The sequence below is a fragment of the Tasmannia lanceolata genome, unplaced genomic scaffold (assembly GCF_043159265.1).
Source record: "Tasmannia lanceolata isolate RefF3 unplaced genomic scaffold, GAP_Taslan_0.1 ptg000008l, whole genome shotgun sequence".
Taxonomy (NCBI): Eukaryota; Viridiplantae; Streptophyta; class Magnoliopsida; order Canellales; family Winteraceae; genus Tasmannia; species Tasmannia lanceolata.
The window spans coordinates 37927030-37949325 of NW_027518685.1; the positions used below are offsets into that span (position 1 = coordinate 37927030).

Here is a 22296-nt window from a genome sequence, read left to right on the forward strand (position 1 = left end):
TTTTAATTAAATAAACATATTTTCTCCCATCCAATGGGATAAAAAACTCCATCCATATTTTTATGTTTAGTCATTTTCCATGACTCAGGGTATTTGGTCATTTTCACCCGGTATAGGTGTATTCCGGTCATTTTGCATGACCCGGGGTATTCTAGTCATTTTACCTAATATGACGTATTTTTATCATTTTTATCTCATGAGGGTATTTTTTGTTATTTTAGTCATTTTTCATGAGCCATAGGTCATTTTTACTTGATATAGGGGTATTTCGATAATTTTCAATGATCTTGGGGTATTTTAGTCATTTTACCCTATATGAGGTTATTTTAATCATTTTTATGTCATAAGGGTATTTTAGTCATTTTGCACGACTCGGGGGTATTTTGTCATTTTTACCTGGTATAGGGGTATTTCTAGTTATTTTACCTAATATGGCATATTTTTATCTGATGATGGTATTTTTAGTTATTTTAGTCATTTTTTATGAGCCATGGGTCATTTTTACTTGATCTAGGGGTATTTTAGTAATTTGCCATGATATTGGGGTATTCTAGTCATTTTATCCTGTATGAGGTTATTTTGATCATTTTTATGTCATAAGGGTATTTTAGTCATTTTGCACTACTCAGGGGTATTTTGTCATTTTTACCTAGTATAGGGGTATTTCAGTCATTTTACCTGACTCTGAGCTTTTCTAGTCATTTTACCTAATACGATGTATTTTGATCAATTTTTAATGTCATGTGGGTACTGAAGTCATTTAACACTATTTTGGTATATTTTGGTCATTTTAACCCCTTACGGGTCAGATTTTGATTTATAAATAACCTCTCGCAGAAAGGATTTATAAATCCAAAAAATTACTCTAACATGAGGAATTTGTAAATCTTGTAGATTTCACTCAAATCCAAATCCACATGTCATAAAGGCTTGCCAAACGCCGAATTTGGATTTAAAAATCCAAATTCACCTCCAAATCCAAATCCAAATCCAAGGGGTATCCAAACGGGCCCTAGTAGTTTATACTTAACCATTTTGGTATTCCCAGTGTATCCCATAGTGCATATACACTATATACATTGTGTATATCCTTTCAATGCATCCAATGCTACAAAACTAGTTCGTGTAAGCAACCAAATAAATGCGGGACCTATATCTAATAGATAATAATAGGTCAATCGAGTAGTGAGTGGGATAGTAGCAGGGATTCAACGGTAGATCCTAGAGAACCCACAAGTGGGCCCCACTACGATTATTGCTCCGTAGCCAATTCTACAATCTCATTGAGTCAGTGGCCTCCATCGAGACGTAACCCTGAAGATAACCGTTAAATCACCATACCCTTAATCACATCAAATGTGCAAGTCCTTTCTCGAAGCCCACATCTACTGAGTTAAGTCCTACGGGCGGTGGACATCAACTACCCCCTGGACTCACTCACGGTATACCTTTCAGTCAAGTAGTGCCGGCCTGCAAATGCATTTGCTAAAAACCATTTTAAAACTTATTTTTGTGAAATCTTTTTGATATACACTTTATCAAATCCACCTTGCTAGGTAATTTTCCAGGCCTACTGCTCTGACTAAAACCGTAGATGTTATCCTATAAAATAGGTGGAGAATTCCATGCCGGGTATCACTATTAATCTCGAAGGTTTTTCCAACACTCTAGTAGTACCCTCTAGTGACTCCAAGAGAATTACGGTTAGATAGACCAAGAATGAGAGACTCGCCAACAGACTAATATGACCCCTTAGGTCAAAGGATATGTAAAGGGTCCTGTCTGGAAGAATAGCTCAACTATCTCCTGTCCGCAAGCTATTCTAATGTTATCCCTTTCAGTACGCAATCTCATTGTCATACCCATTCTATCTTGCTTAGGGTCCACTACCTGAGTGATTGAGATAAGTCATTCCACATCTCGTGTATGTTGGCAAGATAGATGCTAGTTGTATACAGAAAGGGGTGTCCAACCTCAACCCCAACTAGGAACTATTAAGGTCTGCAAATAACCGGAATCCCATATCTCTTTGCTCCCTATGATCTGTGAATCCATGAGCATGGGTTTCCTACTTCGCTACCTAAGGACAAATACGTGTCAATAACAAGTATCATGTTTCACATATTTAACTTATAGTTACCCATTAATTGTCATGAAAAGAAACTTTTATTGATTAACATGCGAAATATACTGGGTTTCAGGACCAACAAAACTCTCCCTTTAACTACTTAGTTTCATTTTCTAGGTCTTCTAGAATTGTCACGGGTGATGGGTTCTCTTTACACATCACACAAAAGATCGATTCATTTTCATTTTCCTTTGTGTGTATGTTGTCCCAATCATTCAACGCAATTTCTTTTTTTGTCCACATAGTTACAATGTTATTTTATTTTTGCTCCCCGCTTTATCTTTGTGACGGATATGTTTTCGTAAGGACTCCTTGATAAATGATTTCATTTAGACAATCTATATCTCCTATCACCGCAAGGCATTGTGGAACCTCCTTCAAAGTTCGCATATAAGTCTTCGAAGCTTCCCCCCCCCCGCCCCCCCCCCCACACACACACAAAAAAAGTAAAACAAAAAAACAGATAAGTGGGGCATCATCTTCTACTCCACACTAATCAAGTCCTTCAATCTTTAGGTCCCAGTCTTCCATTTGGCTATGGGATAAAGACATTGTCATAGTTTTCACTCAGCATTGTGGAACCAAGGGTTAAAATTTCGGTACCGGTTTCGGACCCTGAAATTTGGTACAAAACCCGAAACCAATATTTTATTCAATATTAAATTTTGGTGAAAATTTTTGGGTCAAATTTCGGAAAAACCAAAATTTCAACCGAAATTCTGAAATTTCGGCCGAAATAAAATACCGTTTCTGTTTTTATTGATTTTGGTGTCAGTCGATTTCGGTCGAAATTTAAAACCATGTGGAACGTCCTCCAAAGTCCGCATATAAGTCTTTTCAGCACCCCCCCTCCCCCTTCCCAAAAATAAAATAAAATAAAAAAATAGTGGGGCATCATCCTCTATTCCACACCAATTATCAAGTCCTTCAATCTTAATGTCCCAGTCTTCCATTTGGCTATGTGATAAAGCCACCGAAAAGACATTATCATAATTTTCACTTAGGAGCATCATGAATTATCTATTTCATCATAAAATCGAATGAATAGTACTTTCCTCTTTGATTTAATTCATTAATGATGTGATTCGACCTCGTTTTTTCACCATATATATAGAGGCACTCATTATTGATCTAGCTTTTATTTTTCACGGAGGACTTTATATTTCAGCATATAAAAAGTGCATATTAGTAATTTAGCGCTTAAATATGGGGATGTCCGCATCGTCTAAGGCCCATGCCACTCACACACCACCTCACCACTACCCCTTTGCCTTGACCATGATTTTCACTTTGACCTTTAGCTTACTTGTAGGGTATCAAATTTTGTCCATTGCCCTTGATTTTGGTGTCATTAGAAAGGTTTTTCGATTACCTATCCAACGAGACCAAGATCACACAATTCTGACGTGATTTGAGGAAGTTATGGGTCATTTAAGGGGGGAGTATGTGTTTACGATAGGATTTTTATTTCCGAGTTGTTTTATTTTAAGTGTGGGGGTATTTAGGTCATTTGTTATAACTTAAGTTACCTGAGTTATAACACATCCCATTGGTTTATGGAGGAGGGCCCACTTTTTTGCTTAAAATTCATTTAAAAGGACTTGAGGTGATGGAAATCTCAAGTTTTAGAAAAATCGTGAGCAGCCCTTGGACGCCCAAGTTAGGGTTCCTTTCTTCTCCTTCCCCTTCTTTCTTCTCTTCTCTTCTCTTCTCTTCTCCTCCTCCTTTCTGTCTTCCTCTTCCTATCTCTCCTCCACCATCGGGGCTTCTTTTTCTAGCTATTCTTCTTTCTTCCTTTTTGGATTCCCTCTCTTTACTTTCTCCTCATCTTTGTGTTTCTTTCCCTAAATCAGTCCTCATGACTGGTTTGTTGCATCAGATGCAACAATCGCCTACCATCTCCCTTTCTCTTCCCCCTCTTCTCACATAGTTTCTGTTCCTTGACCCTTATCCTTATTCAGCTGTCCTCTTCCTTCCATCTTGCTGCCTCTGTAGTTCTAGGACTGTATGGCAATCTTTTAGGTGTTGGTCATCACAACAGTCCACCCTCCCTTCGTTTGCTAGTCTCTCCTTGGTCCTACGCTGGCCCAACTCCCAACATCGTGCCTTGCTGTCCGGGGCTGCGCGCATACATATTTTCATCATATTTCCCCTCCCTGGCTCAATCTATTGGTGATGGTTGTTGCTTCCTTGGGCTGATCGGGCGTCCGGGCTTCTCCACCTTACATCTTGGGCCTCCTATGGTTGGGATCAGAGGGCGACACACGTTCTTACCGGTGAGATCTGACTGTTATTATTTAGTCCTTCCTTTCCTTATCTGCCTCACCATTACTCTTCTAGCCACACCCTCCTCGCAAGTTGCACCTATTTCATCCATGAGATCACTTGAGCCTTATAGGTGGTTAGTTTGGCCCTAGTTCCCTTATTTGTTTCATTTTGAGATTGTATTCAGACCTGTTACTTCTTGCTGCCATAGTTATCTTTATGGTTTCTTTTGGGGTGTATTATCGGTGAAATCTTCACAACGGCCAAGCTGAGGCAAACCCGAACACACATTGATTACATATCTGAACTCTTATGGAATTGGGACTGGTCTTCCTATTTTATTATCGAGGATCGGTAATTTTAGCACTTAAAGTTCTCCATAATCAACTGCTAACCTCTGGGTCTGCACCAATTAAGATGTGTGGGATCTACTCTGGTTGCTTCTTCTCTGGATCTCATTTCTATGTTATCTTTTTAGATGAAGTTACACACTATCGGTGCTGCTCCGAACAAAGATGATGCCTCGCCATGTGCATGTGCATGTGCATGTGAATCATATAACATCCCATACCCATATGACCCGCTTTGTGACTGCGTCTGTGTATCAGTGCCATATGGGTACCCATATCCATACTCATGCCCATAGCCATACCCATAAGAAGTAGTCGAACCCCATCCATTCTCGGAAGATGCATCGACCGGTCCTTAACCATAACTATGTGGAATCCCACGTTCAACGCTCAAACTCTCGAATGTGTTTGTCAAACTATCAACTCCATAACGAGAATGAGCATCTAAGGAGTCATCTTCTTCATCAGTGGGATGATACTTCCCTCATCGTTGGAATACTTGTCTTTGCCTTGGTTGGGGGTCGTGCACCATGATCCTCATCTTGTGTAACGTGATCAAACCTCAGCTCCGCTGTGAATGGGCTAAGTGGCCTATAAAGCTCATCACCTCCCTTACTACCCCCACCACCAGAAGTTCCAGCACCTCCCACAACACTGCCTCACCACCACCTGCATTCCCACCTGTATCATCATCCGATGGGGAGTCTATGGACAAATCATCGCCACTACCCTGTATCGGAACGACAATGGGTTAAGTGAGGCCCTCTGTATTCGGCGGCAATGTATCATCGTCTTGCATCTGTTCAGCGATTATAGGATTCGGTCTACCTCCCGGTGCATCCAGCACTGGCTCTCCAACCTCCTTCACCCACTCATAGAGAGGGTCATCCTCATCATTTTCACAGAATATGTCTGTAAGATCAATTGGATCGGTGTAGTCCTCTCGGCTTTGTTCTATAGAGGTGTGTTTCATCCTCAATCGTGTGTTATAGTGGACATATACGAGCTTGTGCAAGTTTTCATGTCCAAGCCTGTTCCTCCTTTTAGAGTGGATGAGGTTGAAAGTGCTCCAATTTCTCTCACAACCTGAAGAAGATGCTGTCTGAAATAACACTTTTATGGCTATCTTTCTCAGGTTTGGAGCATCTCCCCCATATAACACCCACCACTCAGATGCAAAATAGCAATAACAGATTAATTAATTGCTTGCTCAATCGACAACTAATAATTTTACTAGCTTTAGCTTATACCTGGTAGTGTCTTATGTCGTCCGACTATGGCAGCTGGACGTCCAAAGGATCCAAGTGCATCCCTAAACCTCTTGATCTACAATAGAATTAACAGTAATAGCTGTTAGTTAAAAATTACAATATATACTCATCTATTTATAGTGAAATAATGCAATGTTTACCTCTGCTTAAGCAGTGGCTTCTGCAGTCGCATCCGGTTCCAACTTGGCGACCACAGTCTGTAAATCTTCAATGAGATCGGCGCGAGTAGCAAGTTGCTGGGTGTATTGGTACTTTGGATTGAGATAATATTCTAATAAGAAATAATTCATTAGTATATCATAAATTACGATATAAGAGATAATAAGACTATGTTGGTGTTGTCTGTTGTGATCATACCAGCCGATTGAAGTGGATGGAGGAGCATATTTGTCCATCTATTATCGATGATGGTATGATAGCCTTGATAGGACCGAGGAACAACCGCTTTTATTGCCTCTTTCATCAATCTAATGGCGTGATACAAAGAACCCATAGTAGGCTTTTTGTCCCCATCAACCATCGTCAATACCTTTACAATGGGCTCCAATATACCAAGTATTCTGCGTTGATCCCAAAAGCTTGGTTTACCGACGTTCTCCTCAGCCCTCTTTCCAGCTACACTCCTGCTCTCCTTGTACTTATTCCACCACTCTTTGGATGAGAATAACTGCTTTAAACCAACCTTCTTGTCTAGCATACTCTGCAGAGCAATGTAGTTGGTGGCAAACCTAGTAAGCCCAGGGCGTACCAAGTCTCCTCCACACATGTTCCTCATGATGGACATTATATACCCGTGGTTGTATAAGAAATTAGTCACTGATCTAGCCTCATCAACTACCTTCCTCACCGCCTTCTTTTTTCCAATGTCTTTCAACATCAGGTCTATACAGTGCGCTGCACACGGAGTCCAGAACTATATGCTTGCAATTTGTTTGCCCAAAAATAATTAAGTTCCAGCTTTTGAGTTTTCAACCATCATTCATCAAAATAGTCAAAATTCAAAACATCCAAGTTCCCAAAAAATAAAACAAAAAAGACAACTCAATAATCTCCGAAGTCAAGGCCCTCATCATTATCTTCATCTGAATCATCTTCATCATCTTCCTCCAACTAAACTTCCTCATTATCGACATCTTCAGAGTCTTCACCCTCTTCCCATTCTTCTTTATTATCAACATCAAGTTTCTCCTTCCCCTTTCCATTAACATCTTGCCTTCTTCTTTCGATTGAGTCTTAAGTCTCTTGGTCTTATATTATAAAACAATAAAATTAATATTAATAGGGAATCATACATGATACATATATATAATGATAAATGAATAAAACATAAAAAGCCAAAAGTTAATTTGTTATCTCTCCTCTTCCTATTCTTAGGATCCCCTCTTCTTCATTTAAACATTCTTGCATATCTAACCAAGAAAAATCCTCGGATAGTGAAGTGGGGTTCTCTGTGATCCATTTGTCATCGGATTCCATATCCGACAAACAAATATGATTATATGTCTCACCTCTCTGTTGCCTCCTCTTTAAATTCCCTATCTCTAAGTTGATGTTATACTTAATATACACCAACACATTGAGTCTTTGTTGCTCCAAACGGTTCCTCTTCTTCAAGTGTATATGTTCAAAGATGCTATAATTTCTTTCACAACCCAAAGGGCTACATGTAAGGCTAAGTACCTTGATAGCTAGGCTTTGGAGATCCGGTGCCTGAGATCCATAACTTTCCCACCATAATGCTACACAAATAAAGTAAAAAATAAAAATAAAATCATCTTTAAATAATATAAGGGCATGTTTGGGTGTCGAGAAGATTTTGATTTGGATTTCTCACATTTGCAACCCTTTTTGCGTTGTGATTTGGATACGGATCAAATCCTTGGATTTCCAAATAACGACTGATAGTGGAAAAAAAACAGATTTCCAAGTATGTTGTGGAAATAAGTAATTGGAAATCCACAAATCTGGCAGTTTCCTTTACCCTCTTTGCTCTTCAACCTCTCCCCTCCAGTAGGAAGTACCCCCTTCCCTCTCTGACTCCCTCAACATGAGCTGGCGGATCTATTCATTTTGTATCCAAAACTCAATTCCAAATCCAAATACAAAATATGAGGTATCCAAATGCGCCCTAATTTAAATAAAAAATAACCCCTCTATTGATAAATCATACTTGGTTGCTTTTTTCCCTTGCCGAAACTGCCATGCTCCGACTAAAATCACCCTCCGACTTTCTAAACACATATGTTTGCTTATCAATATTCATTCTTGTATCATCATCATGAATCATCCTCTGAATAATATCAAAATACCCTTTCATCACCTCCCTATCTGGCTTGAAATTTTTTGCATATTGGAACCTATAAAAAATGATAAAAAAGGGCGACCCTGTGCACATGACGCATGACAAATGATAAAATGATAAATGATTCAAAATCTATAAAGAACAATAAATCTAAAACTTACTTGGGGTTTAAAAAATAAGCCGCTGCACGAAAAGGTCAATGAATTTGTTTATTCCATTGCTCATCAATTATCTTCCATATCGGCATATACCTTTGCTCCTTGTTTTTCAAGTTTTCTTGAATGTGTTCCTTAGCCCTATCCATAGCCTCATAAATGTATCCCATAGGTGGTGCAGCATCTCCATCAATTCTAAGCACCTTCACCAATGAGAGCACACTCTTGAAGCAAAACTTGATGGTTGCCAAAACCTATCATCCGCCAAAATAATCTTTGAAACTAAAGTCGCATCGGCTTTATTTGAATATGTGCTTCTAGCCCACTCGTCCAAAGCAAACATAGCTCCAAGTTGCACCTTCTTTTTGTGAAAAGATTTCAAAGGGAGATATGACGTTGCAAATCTAGTCGTACCTGGACTTGCCAAGTCCATAAGTCCTGTGTATTTTCTCATTAAATCTAACACCCATGCATGTGCATAAATAAAAACCGTGATTTGCCTTGCCTTCTTATGCGTGTCATGATGTACGGGCAACTTTCCAATATCCACTAACCGTGATTTGCCTTACCTTCTTATGCATAGATTTCAAAAGAGTTACTTCCTCTTATCCATAAGCATTTCACCGGCTCTAACATAAGCGGACGCACTATCCGTCACAAATTGAGCTATATTTTCCTCTCCAATTTCATCAAGCAAATCAAATAAATTGACGTCATTGTGATAAATACCTTAAGTGTCTACTGATTTTAAAAGTACGGTTCCAGTGGGGCTATTCACAAGAAAGTTTGTGATTGATCTCCCACGACTATCCACCCAACCATCACTCATAAAGTGCATCCATACTTCCTCCAATTGGCCCTATACTTCTCTAAATTAAAAATCATTGCCTCCACTTATTTTTTCAAGAAAGTCGGTCTTATTTCATGGTAGGAAGGGAGCTTCAATCCCTTCCCAAAGTTTATTGCCGATTCCATCATCTTTATAAATAAGAGGCTTTTAACTAACTTAAAGGGTAAGCTCTCCACATAAATGCATCGACTAATATACCGAACTACGGCATCTCGGTCCTTCATCATTAAATTTAGGGTCACTTGCTTCTTATCATTTCTTCCATTTTATTTGAATGAGGAATCCAATGTCCCTTTCTTAGCACCCTCTAAAACCTCCACCCCTTAACCATCTTCTTGAACATCAAAGTCCTCAATATCATCAATCTTTTTTTTTCACTATCCTTCAATACCTTAATGAAAAGATCCCTCACTTCATCAAGAACTTTGGCACAAGGCTTTACGTCATGATGAGTACATGCTAAGTAATTTTTTATCCTATGCACACCACCATGATAGCTGTTATCACAAAAATTGCATTTAAGTATGTACTTTTCCCCTTTCCGGTTGCCATCATGGCGCAATATTTCCACGTAATATCTTTAGTACGCTTTTTGCTCATGATTTTTCAAATGAAAACTGCCCAACAAAGGTTAAAACAAAAGCACCAATTTACAATTTCAACAAGAGAGCAAACACATAAAAATAATTCTAACCAATTTCAATGAGACAATTTAAATAAAAATATCTCTAACCAATTTCTATGAAAGAGCCAATTAAGCATGCATGCAATTATGAAAGAGCTAAATTACGCATGTATCATGTATGCAATTTACAATTTAAAAAAAAAATGTATGCAATTTACATAAAAATAACTCTACTTGTAAAATATGTATGCAATTATGCATATGAGAGAACATACACGTAAAAATAACTCTATCCTATTTCAATGAAAGAATTTACATAAAAATAAGTCTAACCAATTTCTATGAAAGAGCTAAATAGCTAATTATGCATGCTAGCCTAGGAACCATCATGAATTTCAATGAAATAAGTTGCATAAAACTCATGAATATGACAAAATTTGCTAGGAAGTGAGTCTAGGCTGTCTTACAAATCCCTAGCAGAAAACTTGATTTTATATATCATAAGCAAATCCCTAGAAAATCCCATTTATAATATTATAAATAAAAACTGAATTTTAATAAAAAAATTTGGATTTAAAATAAAAAAACTGGATTTTAAGCAAATCCCTATTATATATTACAATTTTATAAAATTATAAGCAAAAACATGGAATTAATCAGCTAAAACCATGATCTTATAATCCAAGATTGTGAAATACAGGTTTTAGTTTATAAAATACAAGATTAAAATTGATTAGGGTTTCAAAAAACCCTAGAAATTGATTCGACAGAGAGAGAGGATCTGGAAAACAAAGAAATATAAGAAAAAAACAAAAAAAAACAAAAAAATGTACCTCACAGAGTCTTCGTTTTCTTCTTCTTCATGGCGTCGGCGACTAAGAGCTTCTTCTCCTCCTCCTCGGCGCCGGCGAGGGTTTGTGTTTTCTTCTTCTTCTCAATGGCAAAATCATTTTAAAACTTCTAATTTAAGCCCTAAAAATTACTTTGAATTGCTGCTCTAGTTTATTTTATAAACACTTTTCTATGAAGTGTATTTCACCTCCTTTTACTACTTCGGACAGCCTCTCTTAATGTAACGTAAGGTGTCAACCTGTACGAGTCGTGCGATTTCGAGCCGCGTCGTTGTGACTCGTGAGTCGACTCGTACGAGTTTACAGTACTACAAGTCTGTCATATAAGTCGACTCGAAATTGACTCGACTCGACTCGCGAGTCGACTTGTACGAGTCGGACAAGTCTGACAACTATGCAAATGACTTCTCCCCTAGAATCCCTTAACGCCTCCCTAGGAAGCACGGGTACTCTCCCGGGGCTCCTGTACCCGTACCCAACCATTTAAGTAAATGTCTTTACTATTTTATTGTCCATTTACTTAAGATTTACATGTAAATAACTGAATACCCCCCATTTGGATTTATTAAAAATAGTTTCAACACCCAAATCTAAAAGGAAAAAAAGTCAACTCCTGTTCTAGTACAAAATCCAAAGAAAAAGGGTCGGGTCAAAATTTTAACTTTCTTAACTTCCAAACGGTGGGGTATTTTTCAAATTTTAAAAATTCATCAAATCTATCATGTCCAAACATTATTAAATCCCAAAAGTCCGGTATAAAAAATCGCATAATTTGGTCTCTAAAAATAATTCATCTTGTCAGGCATTGGTCAACACACTTGCAATAGATTTTTTTTCTAATGAATGATGTATTGATGCCTCATGTTATGAAATATAGAACTTAATCACTTATGAAATGAAGAGTAATATTAGAATTTTTCATTTTGGTAATGTTATTGTTATTTGATTGCTCTCCAATTTTTTAAAATTTTTTATAAATATATAATAAAATATTAAAATATATTATTATATTCGGCGTACCCGAACGTACCCGTACCCGGTTTTTTTGGAAAATCACTTACCCACGTACCCGTGTCGTGTCGTACCCACACCCCGTACCCGTGCTTCATAGACGCCTCCTATGCCTGCTGGTCTTGGATTATCCATCCTAGAGCCATCAAAGTTTCAAGACTCCCAGCATCCTCTGCCACTGTTGCGCAATTAATGGCCGACGCTCTACATCGAAGTAAATCTTCTTCCATCCTTCCCATAAGTCAAAGGCCGATACAAAGCGGGATAAATGAAGGGATTTTGCCCAAGCTATGGTTAAGGCAATTACTTAAAAAAAAAGAAAATGAGGCGACTTTGAGCCTCCTTTGAAGACTCTTTTATTCCTCTCTTTCCTAAGAACCCACATGGTTGCTAGGAAAGATAAAGCCCAAAGAACTTTTCCTTTTTTCTTCCAAGGAACTACTGACCAACTTTCAAAAAGCTCTTGCAAGGCTGAAGGGAAAACCCTAGAAATTCCAAATCTGGAAAGAATACCACTCCACACCTCTCTAGCTACTCTGGAATGAATAAAAATCTGATCTACAGACTCCCCCGCCGCAATACATAATACACAATGATCAATTATCAACATCTTACGATGTTTGAGAAAATCAACTGTCTGAATTCGACCACGGAGAGCCACCCAAATGAACATACAAACTCTTGGCGGGGCTTGAATCTTCCATAATTTTGCTTCAATAAGGAGCGCAAGACTAGGCACAAGACTATGTTGCACTGATTCGGATTCGCGTGTCGGGATTCGACACGGATTCGAGGTATTGGATTCAGCAAGCCCCCAAAAGTAGGATTCAGATTCGGATTCGGTAATAAATAAAATAAAAATTTCAAAATAAAAAATTTAAATATGTATGTATATTGTGTGTGTGTGTGTGTGTGTGTGTTTGTGTGTGTGTGTGTGTATGCATATGTATATATATTCATGAAAATTTTGAGGGTAGAGGGCTGCTGTGAGTTTTGTATTAAGAGTGTCAAAGGATGAAGGGGTTGTGCACTGGGGTTTTTATTAAAAGAGTACGAGTTGTGCTTTCATATAAGCAAAGTTAAGAAACGACATTTAAAGGGAAAATATATAGGATTCGAATTTTAAACAACGATGAATCGGATTCGCCCGAAAATACAGGATTCGTGTGGAAAAGAGACAATGATGAATCGGATTCGCCAGAAAAAAACAGGATCCGTGCGGAACGCGGCTACAACAAGAATCCGGGTGTGTCTCATGTGAATCCATGTTTGATTCGCATGTGGAGACATGCCGACACGGATTCGGCATAGGAGGGCAAAGAATCCATGCAACAAAGGCACCAGATGACTATAAAATGATTTATCTGTAACGACCCCTGTAATCCACACCCTCTTATCCACCCCCGATAAACTAATGTAGATTCCTTCTAGTGTTTCTAACAACCTTTCCACCGAAGGAATTTCTCTATCGAAAAAATTCTTTCTTAACGCTAGCTTCCAAATCACCCTGTGGCCCTGTCTTTCAAAACAATCCTTTACCATAGCATCCTTATGAGCTGCAACAACGAATAAATTTGGGAATAGCTCCTTCAACGGCACTTGAGAACATCAGCACACGTTCCAAAAGCTAATTCTGTCACCTGAGTAAACTCTATATCTGATACCTTGATTAAATCGATCGCTTATACTCATTATATCCTGCCGAACCATGACTCCTTGTTTTCTGAAACCATCTGTGGCTTTCCAATGACCTGGCTCAGCCCCATATTTATTTTCAATCACCTCGGCGCAAAACTAGGATTGCTCCTCACCAAACCTCCATAACCCTTTTCCCAAAAGTGAATGGTTTACTTCCTTAATTTTCCTTATGCTCAATCCACCACCTTTAATTGGTTTGCAAACATCTTTCCAACTTACTAAAGGAATCCCTCTTTTACCAACATCTCTCCCCTCCCCCCCCGCGCCAAAACCCCCGCAACCCACACAAGAACCTTCTTTGAATCTGTTCTATACGCTTCACAACGCTCTTAGGGCACTTAACCAAAGATAACTGAGAAATATGTATATAGGTTGAGAAGCGTTACCCTACCTCCCTTTGAGACCAGATTTCGCTTCCAAGTATCTAGCCTCTTATCAATTTTTTCCACCATAGGTTCCCATGCAGATTTATGAGGTCTCCTCGCCCCCAAAGGAAGACCAAGATAAGTGGATGGAAACTTCTCTAAAGGACATCCCAATAAAGTAGCATAACCGAGCGCCTCTGAATCCCCCATATTCAAAGCAAACTCTCTAGACTTATTGAAGTTGGATCTCTGCCCTGTGATTAGTTCATAACACCTGTGAATCGCCTTAAGGTTCGTTACCTTCAAACTATGAAGAGAAGAAAATAACAAGGTGTCATCTGCAAACCGAATATGGGAGAGCTCTAATCCATTCTGTCCAACTTTAAACCCATCAACCAAACCCTTCGATCGGCCCAACTCCATCAGCCGACTTAATGTCTCAGCCATTATTACAAAGAGGAAAGGAGACAAAGGGTCTCCTTGATGCAATCTCCTTGAGGATTTAAAAAATCCTTTTGGTGTCCCATTAATAAGAACAGAGGACCAAGCAGATGATACACAACTTCTAATCCATCCTCGCCACCTCGAGCCAAATCCCATCTTCCCTAGCAAATGATCTAAGCACTGCCATTCTACTCAATCATAGGCTTTTTCCATATCCACTTCACACACAATTCCCATGTCTACAGTTCTAGATAGAAATCCACCGCTTCATTTGCTACAAAGGAACAATCCCATATTTGCCTTTGACTAACAAAAGCACATTGATTTACTGAGATGATTTTTGGGAGAACCACCTTTAATCGCTTCGCCAAGACCTTGTAAAGACAGCCCACTAGGCTAATCGGACTGAAATAAGAAACCTTCACTGCGCTGTTCTCTTTGGGAATAAGAGCTATAAAAGTTGCATCAGTTCCTTTATCCAACTCCATCCCCTCATGGAATTCCACAAAGAATCTCATGAGATCTTCCTTTACATAACCCCAACAACTTTGAAAAAAAGCTTGGTAAAAGCCATCTGGGGCCTCGGGCCTTAGCACGGCTCAAGGAGAGAACATTCTTCCCAATTTCCTCTTCCCCAAAAGGCTTCTCCAAAGCTTCTCTGTCATTCTCTCCAATAGAAGTGAAATCCACCTCCTGTAAAGCAGGTCGAACAATCCTTTCTTAAGAGTACAACGACCTATAGACGTTCACTATTTCCCCGATGATTTCTTCTTTATTTTGAGTGGGTCTTCCATTTATCTCTAAAACCTCTATTCTGTTATTTCTTCTCATAGCACTTGCAATGCCATGAAATTATGTTGTATTCTTGTCCCCCTCTAGTCATTTTACTGTAGACTTTTACCACCAAGAAATCTCTTCCTGCAACAGAAGGCGTTTATGTTCCTCTTTGAGTCTCCCCATCTCTTCCCTCTCCAAGTCTGATGCGGGCCCATTCTCTTCTGCCAAAGAAATTTCCCTTATTCTGTTATGCAACCACACCTTCCTTTCAGAGGAATCTTTTAGCCTTCCCACATTCCACACCTTTGGTCTTCTTTTTACAAAATGAAGCTTTTCCCCAATTACTTAATATGCCGGCCTGGCAACTTTGTGACTAACCCACTAATTCCCAATAATATCGTCTAACTTTGGCTGCTCAAGCCATGCCAACTCAAATCTGAACGGACAGGGACCCCAGGATTCCAATCTAGGATCTAAAAGCAAGGGGCAGTGATCCGATACAGAATGGACTACTGCCTTTTGACGAACTTCTGGGAACTAAGATAACCACAGGGGACATAGAAGAAACTGGTCGATTATAAATTGCGCCCAATCAATTCACTTTCGCAATTAAATCTGCATAGGCCCTCATGTTCTGACTCGAATTTCTACGACCAAGTCTATCCATTATGGATCTGATTTCATTGAAAGCACCACCAACACAACATGGAAAGACTACTTTTCTCTGATCAACCATAAGACGAATCTCATATTCAAGCATTTTTTTTCTTTTCCTTTTTGGTTTCTTTTTATGACTGGAATGTTGAAAAGCCACCTGATTTGTGGAAGAGGCTCTCTCTCTCTCTCTCTCTCTCTCTCTCTACTTAAAAAACAATAGTTTTTGTTAGCATACAGTTCATCTGAAAATTTTGATGGACCGGTATGTGTGCATTTAACAGGTTGTATTGACCGATAAATACAGAACGGGCCAGTGTGGCCTTTCTAGTTCCCAGAAATTGAAGACCTTTTTTTGGAGCTATCCAATTTGCTCAAGCTACGGGTTCTTACCAATCTGGGTTGGACTGGGCAGTCTTGTTTGCCTTTTGTAAAGTTTGGCAACAAATTTCCCTTTTACTTAGGTCTTTATGGGTGGAATGGGCACTTCGAAAGAGTTGCTATTTCTACAATGCATGTGCTTCTCTTCAGCGTTCCATTTGGCAATTGATAGCTGATATTTAATTCTGCCTCTCATGACAGGGAGCTTGCTCTTGCTGCCAACCGAAGGAATACAGATCAGCACATTGTTTCTATAGGGTGGTCGCTAGATGATAATGAGGGATTACCAGTGGCTGTAGAGTTCGAACACGATCTAGATGTTCCGAGGATTGAGCTTCAAGGTGCAAATATGAACTCTATGTACTGAAGATAATCACCCTTGATTTCTTTTTTCTTTGGGTTTAAAACTAAGAATTATCTCATTGTATTACTTTATTGGTTCTATTTGTACTAATTTTAAGCTTCTAACTGATTTCGATTGCATTAGCCATGGGGTTACGTTTAATGGGCTCATTGTACAATTGATGAAGATTTCAAATGCAATCGTTGGGATATTTGCAGTGCCTATGTTTAATATTGAAATAACGACTCCCAGAATGTGATAGGTAGATGTCTAATGGTCTCATATACCCTTGGTTGTTGTGACTGAGATCTAGGAGGCTATTTATATATGTACATCTTTGGATATTTCATGTTTTGAGACCAGCCAATTAGGTCTCAAATGCCTTAGCCAGGGAGGGAGTGGACTGTCAGCATCTGGTTGTTGGAAGTCGGCTTCTGTTGTATTATATAGTTGGTGTCTGTTTTTGTTTTCATTTTTTTTTTTTGATAGGCTGTTTTTGTTTTCATTTGTGATGGACTGTCTCGGTCATCTGACTTGTATATTTTTTTGGTTTGTAACTCAAATCATTATTGGTTAAAATAAAATAAAATGTCTGCTATTTGTTTCTGCTTCCATTTTCAGTTATGCTTCTGCATTTATATTATAAAAACCTAATATTTTTTTGGACCCATTTGGTGGTGTTGAGTAAGTATCTAAAACTTCGCTGTATGTCCTCTGGACATCAATTTCCAAGTGAGTAGTTGAACAAAAGTATTTCCCATTTCCATTTTCCTTTTGTGTTCCCTTTTTGTTTTTGACTTTTGAATATGCCTCAGTTTATGATGGTTTTCACTCAACATTACATTCTTCCTCGTCTCTGAGCAACCTCAGTTAATTTATTTACTGGTTTAGCGTATACCTAGTACGATTTTCTGTAATTGGGTTGTCTTAGCATTTGACAAAGTCTTAACATAAAAACTTCCTGTTGTATCTCTGTGTTTTATCTTTCAATTAACATGAGTGATATTTCTTTACACATCGTTGCAAGTTTTTCTCACAATATGTGTGCTTTATTTCAGCCAGTGGGGAGGAAAATTTGATTGTGGGGTTTGGTGTCGACAAAGTCTCCTTATATGAGAAACTTGAAATCAAAATTAGTGATGGAGAGTTTAAAGAGCTTTCACCATATTGTATTCTGATGTGTGTAACATCTGAAGGGAAGCTTTCAATGTTCCATGTTGCAAGGTAGTTCTCTAAGGATCTTTGTTTATTGCTTTTTAAAATGCTCTATGCTTTTAAGCATTTTTTATGAAATCTTTTTTTATTTTTTAAGTATTGTAGTGTCCTGTGATGTGTTTTCTGATTGTACTGGACTAGTATCTTCTATGACCATATCATATTTCTATGTTTGTTCTTGAAATCAGTTTCTTTTGTAGGATGTCAGATACTTTGGCTCTGCCTCTAGTTCACTCTGGCTCTTCTGGCAATGTAACTGGTGTGGAAGAGGATTATTCTATTGTTGTGCCATTGGAATGTGAGTTGTCCAAAAGTGTGGAGAACGATGGGGTACAAATGGTGGTCTCAGATGGTAAATTGAAAAAAATGAGTGAAGAGCCACTGGACATAGATAAAGGAGATGACAAGGCCTCTCCTACAAGACAAGAGCATGGCATTGGTAGTCAAGAATTAAGGCTTTCTGGTAGGCAAAGCTCAAATTTAACAGAAATGCCTATGAATTTATCTCTTGTTCAGGGACTTGGTTCAACATTTAGCGGTGCCACCAAAACAGGAACTCAGATGCCTTCTTTCTCTCCAACCACAACGGTTGTGGATGCTGGCTCTTTGGTAGGAGTCTTAGCAAGTGAGACATCTCCCACCAGGCAACCAAGTCATAAAGATTCCATTAAAAGTGATGAGATGGGTAAAGGATTCGAAGAAATGATTGGATCAAATAACTTTAGCAGTATTTCGTCTGGATCACAGTCCAGTGGAAAACTGTCATTTTCAAATGAACATAATGCAAGATCTTCGCCGTTTGCTTCTATCGGATCATCTCAAGCCCATGGGTATAAAAATGTTGGTACTGGGACTGGAAATGCCTCATATATTCCTGCCCACCAGAGCTCTCCATCTATTATTCAGTTTGGTGGTAAGAGTTTGAAGGACTCAATGTTTTCTTTGGGAAGAGCTACTCAAAGTGAAGGGCAGAGAACTTCTTTCACCGTGCCAGGAAATGTTAATTCTATGTCTGCCATCCATAGCCATCAAAGTTCACCATCAGACAATTCTCTGTTGGTAAAATCTTACAGCTCCCAAAGGAGTCCTCTGCCTAAAAATTCCAGTGCTCACCAACATCCAGGGTTGTCAAGCTCCAATCTGGAGTCATCGGAGAGTTTTTTCAATGTAAGGCATAACATCTCACTTTTCATGCTTGCACCAAAATGCTGATCTGTTGTGTTCTACTTCTCTTAGTGTTTTATTACTGTATTTTTATGTTATCTTCATTTTATCCATTTCTAATCATCTTGGCTTTATGCAGTTTTGTTTCATTAATAGCTAATACTAATAAAATATTGATTAAGCTGTTACAGTTACTTTTCCCGTTGCGTCCACTATGGTTAGTTCAAATGCTTTAAAACTGTTTGCTGTCCCAGCTGTTAATATTAGTTAGCATCCAATATATGCAGTAAGTTTTTACCACCACTGGGGAATTCCCATAATTATTTGCAGTTTCTGTTAATATTTTGTTGCTTCGTATCACTCACTGCCAGAATGTCATATGTAATAATTTCATGATGGCTTGGGACAATTCTCGACCGCTTTTTGTGCTTTTTCATTGCGCTTGTTGAATTTCTTATCAAAATGTTTGTCCAATTTGTTTTTTTACATCATTACATGGACATGGTTTTTGGAAGACAAGTCCAAATTCTTTGTGTTGCCATCAACATTCATCACACTTACTAGAAAAGTACGAATATTCAGGTGTGTTTTATGTGCGTGAATATTAATGGTTAAATATTTAGAGGCTGTTCTCTCTCTCTCTCTCTCTCTCTCCCTATATATATATAGGGAGAGAGAGAGAGAGAGAGAGAGAGAGAGAGAGAGAGAGAGAGAGCTAAAAGTTTTCGGAATCTGTAGTGGGGATAATTTCTTCATTTGAATTTCATATGTATAAAAATAATTTTACTATCATCTTCATGTGGAGACTTTGCGATAGATTATCTTATTTCCATGCAATTTTGGAACTGTTTGTTGATTCTCTCTTTACCAAAGAAGTCAAACTTCTTTTACTCAGGATTTTGGGGTTGTTCATTTCCATGATTTTGGGGGACCATTATTATGTCAAGTTCTTAATTATTATGGAATCTAAACGAGTATTTTATAGTCATTTTTTTCTCTGATGGAACATTTTGGGTTGATTGTTCATTGCCAAGGTTGAGGGCGAGCCTTGGCGCAACGGTAAGGTTGCTCCATTGTGACCTGGTGGTCTCGGGTTCGACTCACAGAAACAGCCTCTCTGCAATGCAGGGGTAAGGCTGCGTACATCTAGCCCTCCCCAGACCCCGCAATGGTAGGAGCCTCGTGCACTGGGCCGCCATTTCTGTTCATTCCCATGATTGTTTGCTCTCTCTTTGTAATGACCCGGATTTTCGGACATTTTTTTTTCTTTTTTCTTTTTAATCAATCCCAAAATCTGAATCACTACCACAAAAAGGAACAAGATAAAACTCACGAGTGTAACAATTCTTTTCTTTGGAATTATGAACTGTCAACATTAAAACTCAAAGGTCCTACTAAGTTCTGACATCAAACATAATTAGAAAGCAAATTAGATAGAAGATGATGTGGTCCGCCATTGACTCTTCACTGTCCTTGTCCTTGCACACACCCTTTTTAGGTCTCTCCATGGCATTAGTTTCATCGTCCACTGTCGCAATACCTGCGGTGTAAACAATGTTAGACCAAGCAGGATCCTCCAGCGACTTAGATAGGTAGCATAAATCAATAAAAGAGTTGGGTTCTGTAATACATTTTACTAGAGAGCGCAACAGTTTTGAGATAGGCATAAATAGAACTCAAGAGAATAATATAACGATATAAACAAGAGTGAATCGTAAATAGTGTGCAGTGTGACATGAAGTACCATAGTGTTCAGTATAGAAGCTAAGTGCAACAGGATATCTAAGTGCACAATGTATTCTATGTATGAAATATGGAATGGCTACCTAAAGTCCTCCAGCTTTCCATAGCCTGTTACCTTTGCCTGCACGAATTACCACACTCCCTCGTCCATAGGTAGTGACCGTGAGGTCTTGTTATGGCAGATCCTACCGCCTCAGGGATCTCCACTCCCCTCGGAAGATTACCAACAAAAGGCTGTACATGTTGCTCGTGTTGGCTTTAGACTTAAGAGTCTTGGGACGACATCAACGGCCACCCAACTCCATCCCATATAGTTATGCCCATGCAATTTCCTTGTATTTCAAATTATCAGCATAATGATAAATCCTTTTGTTTCAACCAGTTGACTAATATCATGTGAAGGATACAACATTGCTTTTCTTTTAAGAGAACTAACAGTCTAATATCATGTGAAGGATAGAACATTGCTTTTCTTTTAAGATAACTAACAGGTTTCCATTCTTGACATGCTTCAGGCTTAAACTATAAATGAACAAGATGAAGTATTCTACCAAAGTTAGGCATTTGTAATGGCATCAATACAAGAAAAGCTATATTACATGCATCTACCCTTTTATTGAGAACCATATGAGATTTAAGTCTAGTTGTCATTTGCCTTAACAAACCATAGATGTGGGGAAATCTGAAAAGCCCCTAAGTGCGAGTGAGGAGCGATCAACCTGAGAGTAAGGAATCACACATACTAAGATCTTTATTTATTTTCAAAACTTTAAGTTCTGCTTTATCAGTTATATAAGTCATTTGCCCATGAATCCCCTACTTTAATTATCCCAGACTTTTCAGATTATAAATACACATTATAGGTATTCATATATACACTGACCAAGGTTTCAAATTTGAATACTTATACATATATGTATGTATATATATATATATATATATACACACACTGATAGGGTTTCAAATTAATTTACGTAAGTATACGTGCATAGGCATACTGATGAAAACCACTGATACCTAAGTATATGTTTATAATCATACTGATGGGATTCACAGATTTTATACATATATATGTACGTCTAGGTAAAATGATGAAATCATGAGTTTATATATATGAGGAAAAGGATTGTACGCTCGAGCGTACCAAGCTTATGGTACGCTCGAGTGCCCCAATCACATGGGTCCCACATTTTTTGTGGTGATCCAAAGCATTCATTTCCAAGCCCCTATCATAGATAGGGTGTGTACCAAAAATCAGCTCCATCGAATCATCCTAACCCCTCCAAAAGTGGAGGGCAAAAATGGGCAGATTTGTGGTCTGTCCATTTTGCCCTCCACAAATAGAAGGGTTAGGATGATCCTATGGAGCTGATTTTTGGTACACACCCTATCTATGATAGGGCCTTTCAAATGAATGCTTTGGATCATCCTAACAAAGTGGGCCCATATGTGATTGGGCACTCGAGCGTACCATAAGCTTGGTACGCTCGAGCGTACAATCCTTTTCCTATATATATATATGTATATATTAATATGTGATTTTCGTCAGTATATTTATGTGTATATGAAGATGTATATATATATATGAGTGTAAGTAAACTAATAAGATCATGGAGTTTATCTCCATCTTCATATACACATAAATATACTGACGAAAATCGCATATATATATATATATATATATATATATATATATATATATAT

At 38.4% G+C, this 22296-nt stretch overlaps 1 protein-coding gene across 3 annotated transcripts in view; it reads left to right on the forward strand.

The window, feature by feature from the left end:
- LNO1 (Nuclear pore complex protein) overlaps positions 1-22296 on the forward strand; it is a 134983-nt gene that overhangs the window by 53500 nt on the left and 59187 nt on the right. For all 3 annotated transcript variants that reach the window (XM_077389413.1, XM_077389414.1, XM_077389415.1), the window contains 3 exons: positions 16329-16468; positions 17529-17694; positions 17886-18852. In XM_077389413.1, the coding sequence (XP_077245528.1) occupies positions 16329-16468; positions 17529-17694; positions 17886-18852 (1273 nt within the window). The remainder of the gene's footprint in view (positions 1-16328; positions 16469-17528; positions 17695-17885; positions 18853-22296) is intronic.